We start from the raw sequence: 21,052 nt of genomic DNA on the forward strand, positions 1-21,052 counted from the left end.
TATTATTATCCCAATATCTATTAATAGCTTTAATTTATTTTAATTACAACTAGTGACCCGCCCTCGCTTCGCTTCGGAAACTGTAATTTATTATTGATTTCTCCTAATGGATGTTATTATACATATAAACCTTCCTCTTTAATCATTCTATCTATTAACAAAAACCGCATCAAAATCCGTTGCGTAGTTTTAAAGATTTAAGCACACATAGGGATATAGGGACAGAGAAAGCGACTTTGTTTTATACTATGTAGTGATAAAACTTCATTCAAGAATAAAGTATCTGAGTAAAATTTCTTTTTTATTTTATGTTTTGCAGCCGAGTTGTTTCCTGTGAAGAGAATAAATTGCTAGATACTCATAATTTTTCCAATCAACTTTATTTCAGATGTTTCTTTCGGAAATATTTTATTATTATTTTACAATCAACATCTTATATTAATATTTACATTAATGTCACACAACAAGCATACATTTACAACCTAATTGTTACAAAATATATTAACAAAAGAAGCTTAAATAGCTTATTAGAAACAAATCTCGTATAAAAACTACATGCAAGTAGTAAACTTTATACATTTAAATTAATTAAACTATATTTTGTACTTATCAGACTTGGAATGGTAATTATGGAAATCCATAAGGGTAAAAGTCATAAAAAATCATAGTTCAGTGGTGAGTTCATCTTGAGGCCGCCTCGTCATTTCGAATAGTTCATCTTCTAGCCATACACTTTCACGTCTCACAATGGGTCTCCTCTCCCAATGATCGGAGAGGACTATTGCTTCGCGTTCTATTTGGGAGTAGCTCGGTGGTCTGACGTCATTCCATTCGGACTGATTTTCTGATACTTTATCTATATTACTGTCGTATGATGTTGGGGAATATGACGGTGGTTTAAAAGTGGAAAACGACTGTTGCGTTGTTTCCGAGTCAGAGCTGTGACTCGGTGGCGTTGGTAAGACATTTACGAGTTGCCCTGCTTGTGGCTGTTGTCTGTTGCGACTGTACCTTTTAAGAATTCTGTGGATGAATAAAAATTACATAGTGTAAAAAAAAAAGAAATCCTTCGATTTTTATGATTATTAAAAAAAATTGTCTACTTAACACGGTTTATGGTTTTATTAAAAAATTCTAGTCTTATGTGCTTAGCCCTTGGCGTGGAGTCATAGATATTCTGCGCAGAATTGAAATGAATAAAAAACATTTGGTGTATGTTTTTATTTATATCTTTTAAGTATTATATGATCATCTTCATTGCGTAATTGCCTACTGATAAACATTTGCATAACTACCTGAATACCAGTTATTTCGTTACAGAGCCAATCTTGTCTAGTTGTAATTCGTGATCATTCTTAGGAATGGCTAAATAGATCTGGTTACAAAACAACAATTATTTGTGAGGGTGGCTTGTCTATATCTGCTATGAATCAATCATGATTATGGTTGAGAGTGTATTAGAGCTGTTATTCAAAATCCTACGCGCAATAATATATTATTGAGATCTCGGCTGTCCTTATTAGCCAAAGTGCAATTAATTTTGTCTACGGTCTCAGTTTATATTTAAGACAATCTGGTTTAAGATAGTTAATAAAAACTTTGTCTATAATGAGATTAAATTACCGTTCAGCCCAACTGGCGAGACGTGGCCATTCTTCCGGCACCACTGGTACGTGTTGTTTGTTTAACAATATAAGCAGCTTCGCCAGATCACTCAGTATGCAACTGTAAAGAATAGATAACTAAATATAGACACGAGCAACTCAATTACTTAACGTAAATAAACACGAACATGTGCACCGATATCGTGCTAGTAGGGTTTTTTGGGCCACCTTGCTCCCCGTTTACGGGAACTGATTTATTATTAGTTACACCAATGTTCCTGTGAGCAAAAAAAAAGCTACAAAAAATGTCGGAATCGCCAAGTTTTTGTTCGGTCGTTAGAATTGAGAATATAGCCAGTTTGGTACCGTTACGGTATTTTAGACTGTGCTTGAAATTAAATCGACCAATGATGGATTCGATTTGTGAAAGGCTTCCGAATCTAGGCTATTGAAATTTATATGTTTATAAAATTCGTTCACCACTCCTTGCGAATTGTTTACCTAAGTAGCACGATTAAGGAATGAGCTGCCTGAGAAGTAAGAAGTAAACGAATATAGTAATTATATAATTTTAACTATTCTCTTAGATCGTGTTTAATAAGTTTCAGAGTAATTTTATTGGTGTATTTTAGCTTTAATTGTTTTAATTAGTAATAGGATATTGTCTTCTGTTTAGGTTTTGCAGGAAAGCAAATGAATGAGTTTTAAAGATTAACGATCATACATAGAATTTTCTTAAGCTTTCCAATATAATCATCTCCTTTTTACCCGTTTCTAGGGCTTTAGTTACCCCACCTACACCAGACCATGTACCCTGAGCTTTCTTTAATTTTATGGTAATCAGTTGTCGGTTGACTGTCTTTTGGGAATCAATGAGTTGCATACATCTCGGATGCTTCAGAAACTTTTTCAGAGTGACTATTGAAAAATAGGACCATGCATAAAATATTTATTATCCACGTAAATATATGTATATATTTTGAATTGAGCAACAGTTTTACAGAAGATTAAGAAAACGGAGCTATAGATAGTATTCAGGGTTTTATTATAAGCTATTGTTATATTTTTTATTTATTTATTGCTTAGATGGGTGGACGAGCTCACAGCCCACCTGGTGTTACTGCTTCCGGCAAAAATAGGCAGGGTGGTGGTACCTACCCCAGCAAACTCCCAAGAGGTTCTACCACCAGTATAAAAATATATTAATAATCACAACAATGTATGTATTATATTATACAATTTATTTAGTTCATGTTACCTATAAGCCATTGCAGCGTCGTTGTTTCCGAGCTGATAAAGTTCTCGCACCTGGTGCCTCGTGTGATTCAATATTGCTAGGAGTGTGTAGGCATGAGGCTGTAATAAATGAAAATAGCATAATTATAAATTCCTGCCGTATTCCCAAAATAGGATTGTCGAAATACTTACTATAGCTTTCGTTTCTAAACGTTAGGTATCGCAGGTTTTTTTTTCGTTTTTGATGTTAGTAAGTTAGTTTCTGTTATTAAAATGGTTTAATGACCGCCACGGTAGTTTCGGTGAAGTAATGAGTGCCCCTGAGTATTGGACCGAGAGTCATGACACAGGTTTTGGGGTCAAATGACCATGAGTTATTTATTCCCGATAGTTTATGATATTTTTACTATTTTTGTAACCATTTTCCTATTACATTATTATGATTATTAAATGGTATGTCATAAGATGATGTATGTGCCATTTCTGTTTCTCAAATAACAAATTAATACGTTTACGATTGAAGAAATGAGAACGAATTGTGAAATGTCTTGTCTAGGTTGATGAAAGTCAATTTCAATATCGAATGTGAGAATTTTGTTCGTGGTAATCAAGTTTTCTTATTGTATTAGCGCTATTTTATGCCACTGCTCTACTAATCGAATGGCAAAGATGTTACACAAGTAGACTAATGTAATGGTTAAGTTGTCGCTACTACTAGTATTACTAGCATACCTAAATGAGGAAATGCGGTTCTAGTACCTGTGTTAAGTGTTTACTGAAACGGTTAGATGATCTAATCTAACGTGAATACTGCCGCCCTTATTACCTTGACTTAATTTTGTTAGATAGGCAAAGGAGATCACAGATGAATGGTTCTAAGTGGTTACTGAAGTCATAGACAATATGCAACCCTCAGAATATATTGAGATATAAGATGAAGTACTGTTTTTATTTTTAATAGCGGTCATTCAATGAACATCTTGAACGACTGTGGTGGCCGCTCATGCTGGTCTACCTAAAATATACTACGAGGAGTATTGTGAAGTCTTTTCTTTTATTGGATTAGTACATACAGTAGTTCATAAATTTACAACACCACTTAAGAAAACTAACAAGTATCAACGTTCTACCTCTTGTTTAAGTCAATCCTATGTAAAAAGCACGGTATATGTTTTCGCTAAATTTCATTACTAAGTAGATTAGAACCCTAATATTTTCAAAGTGATAGAAAAACGGGCAGTACCTATATAAAAAAGTAGTTTAATAAATTGGTGGTTTTAGACAGGTGCTATTTAAATAAAAGAAATTGATTGTGTATGACTTGTTGATCGAAATGTGGAAGCGTGAATCTGTCTCGCACATGGGGTTTCCGTGACACAAATAGTAACTACATGTTTGAGCTTGTATAAACCGGAGCACACTTGCTCCAGCGCATTGGGGCTTGTTGTACCGTGGATTCCGCATGTGCAGTGTACGGTATTAATTAAGTATAACTTAATAAGTATACGTAATAAGTATAACTTCTAAAATGTTACCTTGAAGCTTCCTCGACTCAAAAGATGTTAATGATCATCTCGAGGAATCCTTGGAATCGTTACCTACCTATTTTTTTATTTGTATCTTAATCTTTGTTTTAGCAAGTCACTTTCTAGAGGTGAAATTAGGTGAAAGGTGTTTAGATGATTCCTTACATTTTCTTTATATAAATTTTAATATTATAAGATAGATAAGTCGTGTATGTACTATTAGTATGTCATCGTTGTGTTAGCAAACGATGCTCACTAAATTAGGTTTCATACTTCAGTGACTAAATGAAGTAAACCGTCTTGTCATCTTGACTGGATTCTGACATCAAGACTGCACTCTCGTTGTTGACAACACATTAAAAAAACAAAAATATTGCTAAAAACTACTAGGTAATATTAACACTACTAGAATAATCAGTTCTGTTTGAAACGGTGCAAGCGAGAGCAGAAGAAGTAAATCATGGCCATAGCGTACGTCCGGCCTCGTCACTTCGTTTGAGGAAAAATGTCGAGTGGCGCCAAGTAAACGACTTTAATTTCCAATTAAGAATACCGATTTACTCAAATCGAAGTCGAGTTAGTTTCAAGCACGCCTTAGAATAGGGTTGTTAGGTTATCGTTACTTTTTTTTTTTGCTTACATGGGTGAACGAGCTCACAGTCCACCTGGTGTTAAGTGGTTACTGGAGCCCATAGACATCTACAACGTAAATGCGCCACCCACCTTGAAATATAAGTTCTAAGACCTCAGTATAGTTACAACGGCTCCCCTACCCTTCAGACCCAAACGCATTACTGCTTCACGGCAGAAATAGGCAGGGCGGTGGTACCTACCCGCGCGGACTCACAAGAGGTCCTACCACCAGTAAAGTACTTACACGTAAACAGTCGAGTTGTTTGTGGAACTCCCGTAGTCGCGTGTCGTCGTCGTGGTTCGTACGCTGGGGCAGCGGTTGCGCTTGGGCACGCGCGTTGTTCCTGCAACGAGCGTACGCAGCCGCTGCTGCGACCAGCGCGACACACAGTACGGCACCACACGCGCCTCCGACCAGCAGCTGTGTTGTAAAGTTAACGCATTGAATTGTTTTTTGTAAGACATTAGTGTGCTTAGTGCGAGTTTTTAACGTTCTCGATAGCGTAAAAGTTAGCCCAATTTTGTATGCAGTTGGAACAGCGCCCCTAGCGGCAAACGTAGGCAAACGACCCCATTCCATACAAATATGAGCTAACTTTTACGCTATCGAGAACGTTAAAAAACTCGCACTACGCACACAGTTTACAGCTCAACAGAGGCTCAGCGGTTGTAAACGCTGCATAATCAATGCCACCGCCCGTACTGAGACACGTGGCCCAATTCTTAGTTGCATTGGAATAAAGGTTATACTACACTTCAAACGGGAAGCTTTGCGGTGGTCGCGAGCATGAGCTATATCATAGTACCTAATTATTCAGTTAATCAAGTGTTAGGTTATCTATGGAGTTTATTACATAGGAAATTAACTGTATCTGATTAACAGAAGCGTCCGTGGCGGAATATGTATAGCGATTGATGGATTTATATTTAATTGTTTAAGCCTTACGGCAGATATAAATTTTTTCTTATATGGTATCTTCTATCTTATATGGAAACGGGGACAGTTGCACTCAGCGCTAAATGCGTCACCTTGTATTGGTTGTTTTCAGTCTCATTCAATGTTCGGACGCGAGTTGTTCAGCAACAAAGAACTTTAGTCGTTGAGTTCAGATATGCATATGCCCCGCTTACTGCTTCAATATGTACACGTAAGTATTTTACGACCTAAATATATCTAGTCGTCTAGATCTCATCTGCCCGTCTACGCCAGTGTATAAAACCGAAGTTATTAGTCAACAATTGGTCATATTATGAGGAAACCCTTTGAAACTAAGTGATCTTTCAAAAACACTTGGAACACAAAAATAAAACGAAGTCCCATACCGTAGACACGAGTTCATTAAACAAAGTAATTTTTGATTCGTTTCCCATACACGGATATCATACGAGCGTTAAAACTTTTGTAGGTCCGACATTTTCAACGGATTTACGATTTTTAATGAGCGTGCCTGCATCAGTGTTGTACATCGAGAGTTGTATCACAGAGCGGCTTTGGTTTGATGTTTGATGAAAAACAGCTTGTTTATTTCAACCCGATACTAATAAAAAAGTATTTTTTATTGGCAACATTTTATTTCTTTATTTACCTTGAATGTGTTCTTAGTTTCATAATAAAATCAAGATAATAAATTTTAAAAATAAAACTATGTACTTCTTCTGCTTAATCTCGACTTTATTATTTTCATTTTACTATTTCCGACTTTTGGAATACTTGAATTTTCAAGAACGACTAAAGTATTCAACATCATACGAGCAAGAACATAAATGTAGTTGTAATTATGTCTACGACTTGCAAAGACCAGAGACATCTAGTCTTGATTTATTGATTTGTGGATTTAATGCCAGAATAAGTATTATATTATTATTATGTTGTGTTTAAGTGTGTATATGAATATGTATGTGAATATACGAGTATATAATTGAGTTTATATATTGATCTATGTGTAAATTTTATATTATTATCATGATATAATATTGTGTACGTTGTTGTATGTGATGATATATATATACCGTGTATGTGTTTGTATAAATTTATGAAGTATTATTATCAGTTTGGTTATTTTCACATAAAGTAATGCACCTACCACAGGATTCTCTACACCATCCTTGGTTGACTGGTAGAGAATGCCTCAGGCGTTAAGTCCGCCATTGTATTTCTGTGCATTAAGTTAAATAAATAAATAAATATATGTAACTAAATATTGTTGCTTGTACCGCTATGAATAATTTCAGGTTTACACTTTGTGTAGTTGCTTCCAGTTGAATAGGCGTTTGGAGAAAGTCAGAGAAAACTGTCTTATAATTATTTACTTTCGCAGTTAAACAACGCTTTGACTCTCGAACAATTTTCTATTTTCTCGCATAGTCGATGTAGAATTTACTGAAGCGCTCATTTTATAATACAAAAGTGATTGGAGTCGATATTTATTCTATTAGACATAAATCTGTAGTAAAAACGATTTTTTGCTTTACATGCATTTGCAAAAAATGATCACAATAATGTGTTCCTAACTACAAATCAGTGCTTATTTTTAAATGTATGTTGTATATATGTTGTATGTTATATATGTAAAAAAAAAACAAAAACATGCATAGGATATCTATTGAAGTTTATAGATTTAACAACTCGATTACAACTGTAACGGAAATCAAAGTTTGAAGGTCTATTTTTTCAAGTGCAACTAGTATAAGGTGACTTATTATGTGCGTGTACGAAATCGCGGGTACACATTTGACCATGTCATTGACATGTGTCCGTACAGTTTACTTTGGAACCGTAGTTACCAATCGCTTATTATAATTAGTATTTAAGTGTTCCGTCGAGCCTCCATAAATATGTACTCTTTTTAAAATATTTAAATAGATAATTAAAGTCAAAGTAATCTATTTCATATGTACGATACATACGATTAATGAGCTATCATTTATTAAATGCAATTATGAAAACTTAAGAAATTGAATTTTTGTGTGATGGCTTTTTTATGATTGAAAGATTACTGGTGGCCCGAAGGCCTTTCCAGTTTCACCATGACAGATGGGCGAGCAAATGCTCAGCCAGGAGAGGTGGGATTTGCTAACAACTGCCCGAGCGACTCCGAAGGAGACCTAACAACTCAAGAGCAATTGCTTCGCGAATGAATCTACTACCGGATCGGAATCGCGACCCGCTGAGAAGATGCGGCGAGAAACTCAGCGGGCACGTTAGGTTGCACGTCGACCTCTTTGTCGAGTTCGACGAGTACGGTTACCGGGGTCCCTAAGCCTGCTCCTAGTGTTAGAGCTGAAAGCGTCTAATGCAACGGTTATTGGATCTGATGGATCCATAAGGACGTGTTTAGGGTGTCGACGGTGACTGGCTCCTGCATGATCAGGATTCGGGGAGTAGTCAGCGGCGGCAACGATAAGGCGATTATCGTGACGCATAGCCTTATCGAAGTACCGTTATCCCAAAATATTCATGCCTTCGTCGCCATGGTTTGTATTTTGGCACAGATTTTATACAATGCATACAATAGGGTAACAATTGTAGTTTTTACCTCATACCTCAAGGTGGGTGTCAGAATTTATGTTTGGAGTCGGTAACTAGGGTTAGAATATGAATCTGTTCACCCATCAAGAAAAAATATAGTATGGCTGTACTGTACCTCATTATAAGCGTGACCAGGATAGCAGATTCGGCCCATGAGGTGGTCATCGTGCGCCCAAGACTCCCTGGTACCAGAGGGACACTCGTGTGTGCATGTGCCGCCCGGCCAGACCAAGAGTCTAAGGCACTTCACGCACCCGTCCGCACCGCAACGAACGCACTCTGTGCCGCATCCTGTAATTAGAATGTTTCAATTAGCTTTATCAGCACTTTGTTCTTTCATTTATCTTAATTAGTGTTTCGTTTTGTGAATGGATAAACATGTATGGACTTGGAGGTTATAATAAGTTCATTGCGTCGTTGATTGAATTGTTTCCCGTAGTACAGATAAAACCGAGGCTCCGTGAATAATTTTGATATACATAAATAATATATGTTAAGATATTGATTTGTAAGTAATATAGCAAATACTTTGGATCTTCGATTGTATGATGCTTCAAGTCGACTCTGTTCTATGTATTTATAGGTTCACTTAGTGCCACGTGTAAGTCCAAAAGCGTATAATAAATACTTTTGTAAAGATAGTTTACTAACAATGAAACAATTGCATTCTACGAAGTCAAAAACTGCGAATATTCCAACAGTAAGTACCTAATAACGAGAAGTCTACTAATTGTAATTTAATATCTAAACAGGTGTCTGAGATTTACAATTCAACTCTCTGTATAGTTAGTTACATAAAGGAACCTAAAAAACGATACTCGAGAATCATTAAAAAATGAGATGAACAAAAACCGACGATGTACTTGCATTTTGAATTTATGACATAATCACTTTAAACGTTTCTATATTACAGATTCTCTGCAGAAAAAAATTCACGAATAATACTGAAGCTGTGCGTAATAGGTAACAATTTCCTTGTAAATTGAAAATGTAGACTTGAGAGAATGAAACATTATTAATATTCATCGTGCAAGTCATTTGTGAATTTTATATTAGGAACATAAAATTTTGTCGCGTCAGGATTGCCACAGTATATTTAGTGGTTTAAAATGAGGGTCACGATACTTATTGGGACGTAAAAGATTTTATAGGTCATGAAACTTACATGAAAATTGATAACATATTAACTCCTACCCTTATATAAGGCTTCAAAGTAAGTAACATTCGTATAGCACTTGACCGATTTTTCTTTTGTGACGTTGCATTGCGATGCTATTCAACGCGAAGAATAATTCAAATTTTTATTGCTAATAATATTATAGGTGTCATGTTTTTTTTTTTTTTTATTGCTTACATGGATAGACTTGCTCACAGCCCACCTGGTGTTAAGTGGTTACTGGAGCCCATAGACATCTACAACGTAAATGCGACACCCACCTCGAGATACAAGTTCTAAGGTCTCAAGTATAGTTACAACGGCTACCCCACCCTTCGAACCGAAACGCATTGCTGCTTCACGGCGGAAATAGGCGGGGTGGTGGTACCTACCCGTGCGGACTCCCAAGAGGTCTTACTACCAGTTTAATTTATGCACCAGATTTAATTTATGCAAGTTTGAGGCACGTTCATTTGATAATAATTGCACACGAACTTGGTAAATGGTGAACGTATAATAAGTTACATTACGCCAACACAATACTGCATCAAGCCAAGTATAATGATAGCGTTGTATTTTTTTTTTACAAAACAGTTTCATTCTAGAAACACAATTTTGAAAATTTTTACGTAACCATACGTAGAATGTGGAGCACATTTATATTTATTTTAACGTATGATATAAATAAATTGGTGATTTATGTTTATTAAAACGATGTTATATTTATGTGCTATAGTCGTTTCACCGCTGGTTTTCAATAATCTAGTAGGTTTAATATAAGATTGACGGCTGTGAAATCAACTTCGAAGCAACTTCACCGTCGATTTAATTCGATGCTTTCCAAAGCGAAAGCGGTCGCTATGCTTGCTATACGCGATTAGTACACGGCTGTTTAATTAACGGGACTCTGTACAACACGTATTGTTTACCTAAAAATCGGTTACTTTTTTATTGCCTATGTAGTCAAACGAGCATACGATCCGGGTGATGGTTTGTGGTTATAGCCGTTCAAGGATGTCAGCAGTGCCAGAGTTAGAGCAAAGCTGCTTCCTATCGCTGACTGCTCTCCGTAAGCCTCATTTGAATAAGAACATGTCATAGCGTTTTTATATATACTAGTGGTCCCGCAGTAGTCGAAAGTCGACTATAATTAATTGAAATTATAAATTTAAAAATTATTATTATTTTATTGTCAAATTATATAATCACAGATTTCGCCAAGACTACACTTTAGGCAAAATATTAATAAAGACTAACAACATTTAATCTATTCTCAATTTGACCACAGACTATAAGCAATATGAAAAGTTTGACAATAAAAAAATAGTATGCATGCGTGTGTGTGTCAAATACATGGTAGTGTGTGTAATGTTTTATTTATTGATTTAATGTACTTTTTATGCATAATTAAAAAAAAATTGCTTTCTGCACTCCTTCTCTATATTCTCTATAAGTGTGGGAAATTTCATACTCCTCCGTTCGCGCAATTTTCGTACAAAGGGGTACAAAGTTTTTGCTTCACCTATTAATTAATATATAGATTACTCGTTTGCTTTGTACCTTTTTTCAATTTTAATTATATTTTTATAAATTTTAACGATACGAACGAACAGAGTTTTAAAAGAACGAATATTATTTTCTTCGGATTAATTACATAATTGTCAAGTCCGATTGGCGTGGGCGCATTCGCACGTGTGTGTACTATGATTAGCATTGCATCACAATAAAGAAAGTTTACATCCGCTTCGTGTTATGATTGCACTTTAGACGCTGACAATAATACATACGATATTAATTATGATGAATTATGTATAATGTGTATTATATGACATGCGATTAATTACTAAAAACGAATGAGCTTCGAAATCACGAGCGGTTTTGTTAACTGTCATTTAATCATAAGATATTTAGATTTTATTTATTATTCAGATTTTGTTTTTTAAAAATAATAGTACCTATCATAAATTGTTAAACAATTATCTTATGAGAATAGTTTAAATAAATAATTTAATGTAAAGATAGAGAATTAAACATTTAAAGTAATTCTTTTTTGAGGAGTATAAACAGTTCATAGCTAATTTTGGTGATTTGGTTCTTCGGATAAAAAGCATATAGAAAAGAGGTAGGATATTGTTACGCACTGGGGTTCGGTATAAATAAAAATGCTTCCGGAGTACAACTTAAAACTGTATTCAACACTTAGAACACTTCAAATACTCAACAAATACTTTAAAACTCTCAATTCGGTTCTTTCGCTTCGCTTCAGGTGATCCATTCGCTGTTTCGCTTCGAGTAGTCCGATTACTAACTGACTGCGTGCCATCTCTGCAACGCTTTTATAGCCGATACCACATCCCTAGAATGATTGAGAATATTCCACACATTTTTAGTATCGTGTTTCCGCTATCTGACAATAGATGGCGTTGTACTTCTCGAGCGTTGTAGGTGCTACTAGATCCTTCGATATTCGTTCGACTATTCGGCGATAGATGGCGTTACTCGTACCGGCGTAACAATATCTATTCCTGTTAAAGTTATAGTACACGTAGAAAATAGCGTACATAAAATATATTGTGATAAGAAAGCTATGACTCACTCACGTGTGTCGTTGAGTTGTGGCGGCGCGTCCGCCGGTGGTAGCTGTGCGTTTGCTGAGCTCGCCATCACCAGCAGCGCCAGCGCCACCAACGCCACCAAGCTCATCGCACCGGCCAGCACATTATGGGCTTACTATAACAAAAATAAATATATTAATACGTGAAGCAAAAACTTTGTACCACTTTTTACGAAAATTGCGCGGGCGGAGGAGTATGAAACTTCCCACACTTAGGTATAGAGAATATAGAGGAGTGCAGAATGTTAAAATTGTTTTTAATTATGCATTAATGATACATTAAATCAATAAAAACATTACGCACACTGCCATGTATTTGACACGCACTCGCTCATGCTCTTTGTTTATTGACAAACTTTTCTTATTGTTTATAGTCTGTGGTCAAATTGAGAATAGATTAATATTGTTTATCTTTAATATTATTTGTCTATAGTGTGGTCTTGGCGAAATCTGTGATTATAGAAGTTTAATAGTCTTTAACAATAGAGCCATAATAATGTACAATATTATATTTTCAATTAATAACAGTCGAATTTCGACTACTGTGGGATCACTAGTTTAAAAAATACACAGTTCACACATGATTAAACATAGGTTTATGTAATTATCAAGTCGTCGTGGCTTAAAGGTTTAGACGCCCGGTGCATTCGTATCAAGCGATGCAAAGGTGTTCGAATTCAACAGGCATAACATAATTAATAAATGTTCACGATTGATTTCCACGTTGAAGGAATTGTATGTAAAAATTGTGTAAAAAAAATCAAACCTGCAACCTATTATAATGTGCTTAATTTACTGATGATTGGGCGGGTCTCCGTGGGTAGGTACCACCACTTTTTCTATTTCTGCTTTAAAGCAATAATGTGTTTCGGTTTGAAGGATGGGTCAGCCGTTGTACTACGAAAACGAAGACCTTATAACTCATGTCTCAAGGTGGGTGACGGCATTTACGTAACCACTGCCTCACCAGGTGAACCGTAGTCTCGTCCACCCATCTAAGCAATAAAATTTTTTTAATAGTCATTTTAAAATTATGATTAGATTACGACTTTGGTCAGTCTTCTAGTTACCATCCCATAGTATTCGTAGTTAATTTGGCAGCATAATGAAATAATGGTCTTTACTTTGTTGTATTTGAAACGTTGGAAATTACAATTTGATTAAAATAAATACGATACCTAATCGCTAAGCTGTTTTTAATGTCTGACTATGATAACTCGTCAAACCCAAAAAAATACTATAGTATTACTGTTGGTTACAAATAATCAAATAACTACTTTTATACAGCGTTATTTAATGCCAAATTGAATACAATTAAGTTTATCTTAAATACAATTTTTCCGACTGCGACGGGGCAACGTAAAATCGCCCTCGCCTGAAACATGTCTTGTCGGATCTCCCGGATTCACTCTCGGTGCTTTTATGCCTCTCTAGCACCGGTAACCGCCTTCGTCAAACTCGTCGATTAGGACGAAGAGTTCCACGAGCGAACTAACCCATAAACACTGCCCACTGAGTTTCTCGCCGGATCTTCTCAGTGGGTCGCGATTCTGATCCGGCGGTAAACTCTACGAAGCACTGCTTTTGTTAGGGCTAGTGTTAGAAAATTCTTCCAGTGAGCTCACTTACCCGTCCGGGCGTAGCTGAAATAGCCTCTTAGGCTACCAGCAAATAGGGAGGGATAAAAATGAAATAAAATGTTAAAAACGATAGAATATTCTTTCTTTTTTCATTTTAAAACACAGAAGCTGCATTTTTTTAAAACTGGTCAGGTGAATCAAATGGCGTGTCAAAAATATTCTACAAATTACAAGTCTGTGGAACATTTTGGAACTGAATAGAAATTAGAGCAGCGACTAGTATCTTTAAAATGAAGCAACAACGTGAAACGAAGTTTGCAGCTGCTTTGAAAGTAAATTAATTAAACATTACGTATTTTTTAGTAAAAGAAATAATAATATTTTACAATGACTGATAAGTATCGCGATTTGTAGTATATTTTATTATCTTACAGGGCCATCGCCCCTTGCTTGAAAGTAACCTACATTTTGCATTTATGTTGAATACTTAATTAAAATTATTACATCACCGCTAGAATTAGCAGTTGTTCGGTTTTTTTTTAAATATTTGAGTGAACGAGCTCACAGCTCATTTGCTTTTAAGTGATTACTGCAGTGTATACAGTAAGATGTCTTCAACACATTGAGATATGAGATCCCAATTGTTTATTATAACGGCTGTCCTACTCTTCGAACCAGAACGCACTATCCATATCAGAAATACGTAGTATGGTAGTACCTATCTAGGACTTAAAAAACACCTTACCACCACTACTATCGTTTCCGTTTTTCTGAAACTCATATGATCCATTAGGTAGTTTTATTGGTTGCAGGGCGTATTCTGAGTACGGACGGGTGCCTACCTACCACGATCATCCTGCTTCCAATGGCAACATTTAAATGCATTTAAGCCAGAACAACCGTTATCATATACAACCGAAACTTCGAATCTTAAGTCTCAATGTGGTTGAGACAATATATATTAATATTGTGATGTGCTGTATCCACTTAACACTGGGTTAGTTGGGATATCATCTACTCCACTCTATCTTGTAAGATAGACATTGTTAATGGCATTTGGGTTTCGCAAAAATGTGCCCGCCCTATTATCTTTTCGTAAACATTTAATATTTAATTTCGTCCCGCAAATCTAAATTCTATATCTATACATATAAAAATGAATTGCTGTTCGTTAGTCTCGCTAAAACTCGAGAACGGCTGGACCGATTTGGCTAATTTTGGTCTTGAATTATTTGTGTCCGTTGAAGTCCGGAGAAGGTTTAAAAGGTAGATAAATATGAAAATGCTCGGAATTAAATAAAAATAACAATTTTGTTTTTCCTTCGATTTGTCCCCCGTCGGATTCCTTTTGTTTGTTTTAAGTTTATTTTATACAAAAGTTTAGAACTTTTATTTATCGATTGAGGCACTACGAAGTCTGCTGGGTCCGCTAGTTTTTTTATAAAACTAGACATCACCAAACGGTAAAGCGATGCTTACACCAGGTGGTCTAGGAAACCAGTTACAAAAGCTTACATGTTTTTGTCCGAATCAGCACCTAGTTATGTTAAATATTTGACCAGTTAATTATCATGTTTACTGTCCCGATTTGGGTCAGGTCTCGTTCGGAGAGCGGTAATACTGCGACCGGCTTGCAAATCAGTTGACATTGGCATTCGATAACGATATCGAACACTCACCTACACATGATCATTGCATATGTGTTTGTTTAAATATGAACTGCGGATGCAGGGTGTTGTTTATGTTGGAGATGAGTCATTTTGTTTATTTGTTTATTGGTTTTCTTGTTTCTTATAAGAATTACTTATTGAGCCGAGGAATTACTTAAATTTTAAGGTCGCGCTACACTTCAGTATAGCAGTCTTCCCGAAATGTTGTTTAGGGAGTTATTACATTAATACCACTTTAAAGATTACAAATTGACTTCTTTTGGCTCACGGGCTTCTTTTTTACTGGTTGTAGGACCTCTTGTGAGTCCGCGCGGGTAGGTACCACCGCCCTGCCTATTTCTGCCGTGAAGCAGTAATGCGTTTCGGTCTGAAGGGTAGGGCAGCCGTTGTAACTATACTGAGATCTTAGAACTTATATCTCAAGGTGGGTGGCGCATTTACGTTGTAGATGTATATGGGCTCCAGTAACCACTTAACACCAGGTGGGCTGTGAGCTCGTCCACCCATTATGTTACTCAACTAGCAACTTTTTACTTTTTTTTGTTGGTAGTGTTTTTCTTTTAATTTTATTAGTTTTCGGGCAAACATAGCGTATCATATGCACATAAAATCTTTTCATTTCAATACTGTGTTCTTTTTAATTCCGCTAAGTCCGATTTCTCGACTCAAGAATATAACGAGTAAAATTTAAATATCATATGTAATAATTTAGGTGGTAATCTTTTATAATAATCAAAATCATTATTCTGCAAACGTCACACATTGGTGGTAATCATATTATGAATATTTATCTGGCATTATGAATCTGCTGTCGGATTCATAGACAATTAACCTAGATTGGACAAGTTAAATACCATTCCTCGCTAACGATGTCTGGAGGCGGATTAATTAATTAAGACACTACTAATTCGCACGTTCTTGGGTTGATCCATAATTCAGTTTTTATTTTTAATAATAAGTTATAGCCGTATCCATATATTGGGTATTGGGTTTGATATATTCGTATATTGGTTTAATAGCTATATCCACCCAGTTAAGGATATCACTACATAGTATAAAGCAAAGTCGCTTTCTCGGTCCCTATATCCCTATGTATGCTTAAATCTTTAAAACTACGCAACGGATTTTGATGCGGTTTTTTTTAATAGATAGAGTAATTGAAGAGGAGGGATTATATATATAATAACATCCATTAAATAGTGGAGAAATCAATAATAAATTACAGTCTCCGAAGCGAAGCGAGGACGGGTCGCTAGTTTAACAATAATTTACAAGCAGAGCGTAAATGTGTATGTTACGGATATTGTCTCTAGGTGAGAAATGAATGCAATGTACCTGAATGAACTACTTTGTCACAGTTCTAGAGAAACTAACAAAGGTATGGAACCAGGAACAAACATGGTGGAAAGGCGACTACCGTAGGTACAACGACCAGTTTAAAGTCAGTGTGCGCGAGTCTATTACTCGTTAGTACTAAGTCGCGGTGAAAGTTGCCGGTGACGCACTTTTGTATTCACGCAACTCACGGGCGCGAGTAATTTACGTTACCATTGTAATGAGGCCTCCCTCGCCTTGCCCATCAATTTAACCGTTATATTATAGATGAGATTCCAATTGAATGTTGACAGGTCAAGATATATTTGTCGTTGTGTAAGATAAATCGTTGGTCGTGGCCCCAGCCGAATGTACGTCCGATCTGCCCAGACATGCGGGTTTCGATTCGTGCCTAGCATCCGGAATACATTTTTTTTTATCTCATAAATAATAAAATGGAAATTATTATTACAGTTTATGGAGTAATCAATTGTTCAGTTTAAATTAAAGTATAATTACTACTGTTCACGTAATCGATAAACTACGAGAAAAGCTTTCTGCATCCCGCAGGTCTTGTTTTATGATTTTGAAATATTCATCAGTCAATTTTTGTAAGTCGTCTTCATTTTGATCATCTCCGGGGCTATTTATTATTACTTCCTGTTCCATGCGTGCTCTTAAATTAATTTCTTTTAAGCGGTTGTCTAAAATATGTTCTCGCCGCGTTTCACGTTCATACGTTTGCATCATAAGTTGTTTGTCATTAAAATCTGGTGTCGTCATATTTTCAGATAAATGTAATAGGTACAAAGCCCCGAAGTTATCTCCCACAGCTACAGATTCACCATCAGAATACGGAGTAATTTTCGTAAGTTCATTCTGGGATAGTTTCAAAGCGGTCAAAGGTTCTTTGTATTTACGTAGAAAATCCCAATAGTAGAATGTTCCATTCTTGCACACTACCATGTAGCTAGAAAATCGAAGTGGCGCCCAAGTAGCGTCAGTTACTTCGTACCGATACGGTCTCGTGACTATTATAGGAGCAGTATGCACTTCTTCACTCCACACACGAACCGAATAATCGCCGCAAGTAAGGAACATTCGTGAAGTACAATTACTTCGTTGAATGGTTCTAACGGGACCCGAATGAGCTTCCCAATACGAAGGCAAAGTTTCTGAATGAGTTCTTCCCATGCGATTCACGTTTAAAACTAAGCCTGATTCAGTTCCACACAAAAATCTTGATGATAGAGAAGAGTTAAATTCCATTGAAGAAATACCTTCAGCGTTACCTATGTTTGGATTCTCATTAGGTCTTAGTTTTATTGACACTATTAGACAATCTATTGGTTGATTAAGATTTCTCACATCCCACCATAAACATTGACCGTCTAGAGAGCCAGTGAAAAATTCGGTTTGTGTTCTAGAATGTGTATAAAGCAATGCTGTGATTGGTCCACGATGTGAATTATAAATAGAAGTTTGTGAAATAGGTTTTTTGCCCTCACGAATGTCGAATAAATTTACTGTACCATTTTGTAGGCCTGCGATGACTTGTTCGGGATTTAATGAAGAACATGCTAATTGCCAACAAGCTTCCTCTGGAGTTATTTCATGTGCCGGGATCGTTTGTCGATTTAGATCCCAGAAGAAACATGAATTATTTTCATGAGTAGTTCTGGGGTTGCTATATGCAACTACAAGCTTTGGTTTCTTTTCGTTTGTCCATTGAATGCAACTAATAGGTCGCGAAGAGGGATCACGGAAAACATTCGCTATTTTTACATCGTATTTCTCGACAGGCTTTTGCGACTCCATATCGCAGAAGTAGGCTTGGTATAATTCGATTGCGTTGTTTTGATCTAGATAATGATTCATGACAGGCGCTAGGTTCAATACGGTGTGTACGTAGTTATCGTCGTGCATAACGCGACGGCGATGCCGATTTACGTGGTCTTCGTTGTAAATGTGCACCTCACGGGGCCATCCACCTTCAGTGTGGTTAATGCCTTGTTCGTGAACTACCACGGGCTCAGTGTTCGTTTCGTTTTCCGACTGTGCCATTGTTGATTGCACTAGACGGTGCACGGGATTCCGCAACATATATTGTTTTTGTTCGTCTTTGTTTGGTATAATGGAATCTACAATATGGGCTGGCACTTTTTGAAATAATGTCTGCCTTCCGAAGTTTTTCCGGAGTTTTGTATAGCCATAATCTGATTTAATATAGGAAAACATAAGTTTTTTTTTAAATAATTTTCAGCAATATTTCAGTAATAATGTGTAAAAATAGTATGTTTATGACAGATTTCACCATTAGATCAACTTGGCCGTGCCTTGAGTCAACGAGTATTATTACAATACCAAGTGTGACTAACACGTCACGATTACTTAGAAACACATGTGTCCTTGGACCGTTAGGTATCGCTTTATTACACAATACAACGTCTAAATAAATCTTAAAAATGAGAATGATAATTGATGGTTTGAGCTTTCAAAGATTCCATTAAATTTCGAATGTTCGAATTATGCCGTTTTGACCAGGAAATGTCGTAACAATATTGTCGAAGGCAGAGTTGTTATGCAGACTGCATAAATATGCATTGAGAACATACGTACATAAATTATTATGGCAATAACAGCTAGCGAGAAGCGAGACTCGGTGTTACAACTGCTGTGTGCTTGCTTATACAGTTTATACACTCTACTTACTACTGTTTCAACATCATAATGTTTGTTTATAAAACAATACAATTATTGTATAGTTCTAACGCGCTTGATAAGCAGGGGAGCGTTCGGTACTATTCTTAGGTTTGTACTTAAAAATTTGCGTTGCGTTGAACTTAAAATCTATATCTGGAAAGGTTTAAAAATTGCGGGTATCAACATATTATTATCGATATCAATTCAGGCGTTTAAACGTCAGTCGTAATCATTCAATTGTAAAAAAATGTGGTCGATCAAATAAAAGTACTAACTTCGTGCATTGTTTTGGCAAGAGTCAAGAGCCGCATAAAATATTAATGAATTAACTTTCTTACCATAAAATACGAACACCGTTTACTTCGCCGGTATCGCACAAATGCTATTTAACATCACATGTTTTGATTCCACACTGTTAAGATTATCGCATCACTTATTCGTCGCATTCAATGGTGTCGTTGGTCTGTCACGATTTTGGCACAACACAATATTTTGAGTCACGTTTAGAAATCTGAAATCGTGGATGGTGCGCGCGCGCGGCGTACGCTCATTGAAGCGGTCGTCACTCGAGTGAGTGGCCGGACGAACTGGCAAAGGAAGGCGCGTGACGAACTCGCGGTAGTACTCGTTGTGCAGTAGTAGTTGTTGTCGACTAAAGACTGGTTTCATTTATGAGTTCCTTGACAACCGGTGGAAGGCTGATGAATGATTATTATACACGTTACTTTTGTTGGTCTTAACAGTTCTCCGTCAAATGACATATGGTACAACGTTAACTGTTTTCCTGTTCTTTTAAATCGGTGACCTATCTTTGAAGTTATCAGAAAGAAAATATTACATAACTTTGGAGCTCGGTAGTTCCGTAGTAGTTTTAATTTTTTCCTGAAGTTAATCGGGTAAGAATGCTAAAAAAGAATTAAAGACTTTAGGGACATTGTTGGCGATGTAGGCCAATGGCTGCGATAATGCCTGTGTCACGACACCGCGTGCACCGCCTAGTAGTACTCTACGAAAGCAACGTGTTTCGCTAACAACGCGAACGTGCACCGGACTAATTCTCGCCGTATTTTGTGGAACAATAACATTTAGTAGTTTCAGTTTAGTGAGTTTCAGTCCATTGTTCGAATTCCGTAGCCAGAAGGTAAAAGCGGAACTATTTAGTTTTGTCATGTCCGTAGGTTCTAAAAGCTATTCTACTCGGTAGATAGGTAATTGTATAAAATTGATAAATTTTCGAAATTAGGTACCTAGATAGGTATATTGTTAACTGCTATGAAATGTTCTAAAAATTTAAAAAGTTGATTTTAGGGGCAAGAATCTAGGCAAGCTAGAAACTTTAGATGTGTAGTGAATGTTAACATAACATCCTTCTCCAAGCGACATATAAAAATTCCTTGATGGCAGGTAGCAGCTTGGCTGTGGCCTTGGCATTGCTAATGTCTATGAGGTCAGATGTACGCTTGTCAATGTCAGTAATAAAAACAATT

General features: G+C 36.3%; 2 protein-coding genes across 2 annotated transcripts; both read right to left on the reverse strand.

The window, feature by feature from the left end:
* Positions 1 to 364: 364 nt before the first annotated feature.
* Positions 365 to 20,155, reverse strand: T48 (FU domain-containing protein T48). Its single transcript, XM_028171291.2, has 7 exons — positions 19,904 to 20,155; positions 12,285 to 12,414; positions 8,644 to 8,819; positions 5,244 to 5,420; positions 2,863 to 2,960; positions 1,624 to 1,725; positions 365 to 1,023 (listed from the first exon to the last, which is right to left on the reverse strand). Exons 2-7 carry the CDS (start codon positions 12,385 to 12,387, stop codon positions 663 to 665), a joined length of 1,017 nt encoding a protein of 338 aa, XP_028027092.1. The 5' UTR covers positions 12,388 to 12,414; positions 19,904 to 20,155; the 3' UTR covers positions 365 to 662.
* On the reverse strand, positions 16,076 to 19,856 carry LOC114240661 (dynein intermediate chain 3, ciliary). The gene has a single exon (XM_028171290.2). It carries the CDS (start codon positions 19,098 to 19,100, stop codon positions 17,388 to 17,390), a length of 1,713 nt encoding a protein of 570 aa, XP_028027091.2. The 5' UTR covers positions 19,101 to 19,856; the 3' UTR covers positions 16,076 to 17,387.
* Positions 20,156 to 21,052: the final 897 nt, after the last annotated feature.

Source organism: Bombyx mandarina, chromosome 17, assembly GCF_030267445.1.
Source record: "Bombyx mandarina strain Sakado chromosome 17, ASM3026744v2".
Classification (NCBI taxonomy): Eukaryota; Metazoa; Arthropoda; class Insecta; order Lepidoptera; family Bombycidae; genus Bombyx; species Bombyx mandarina.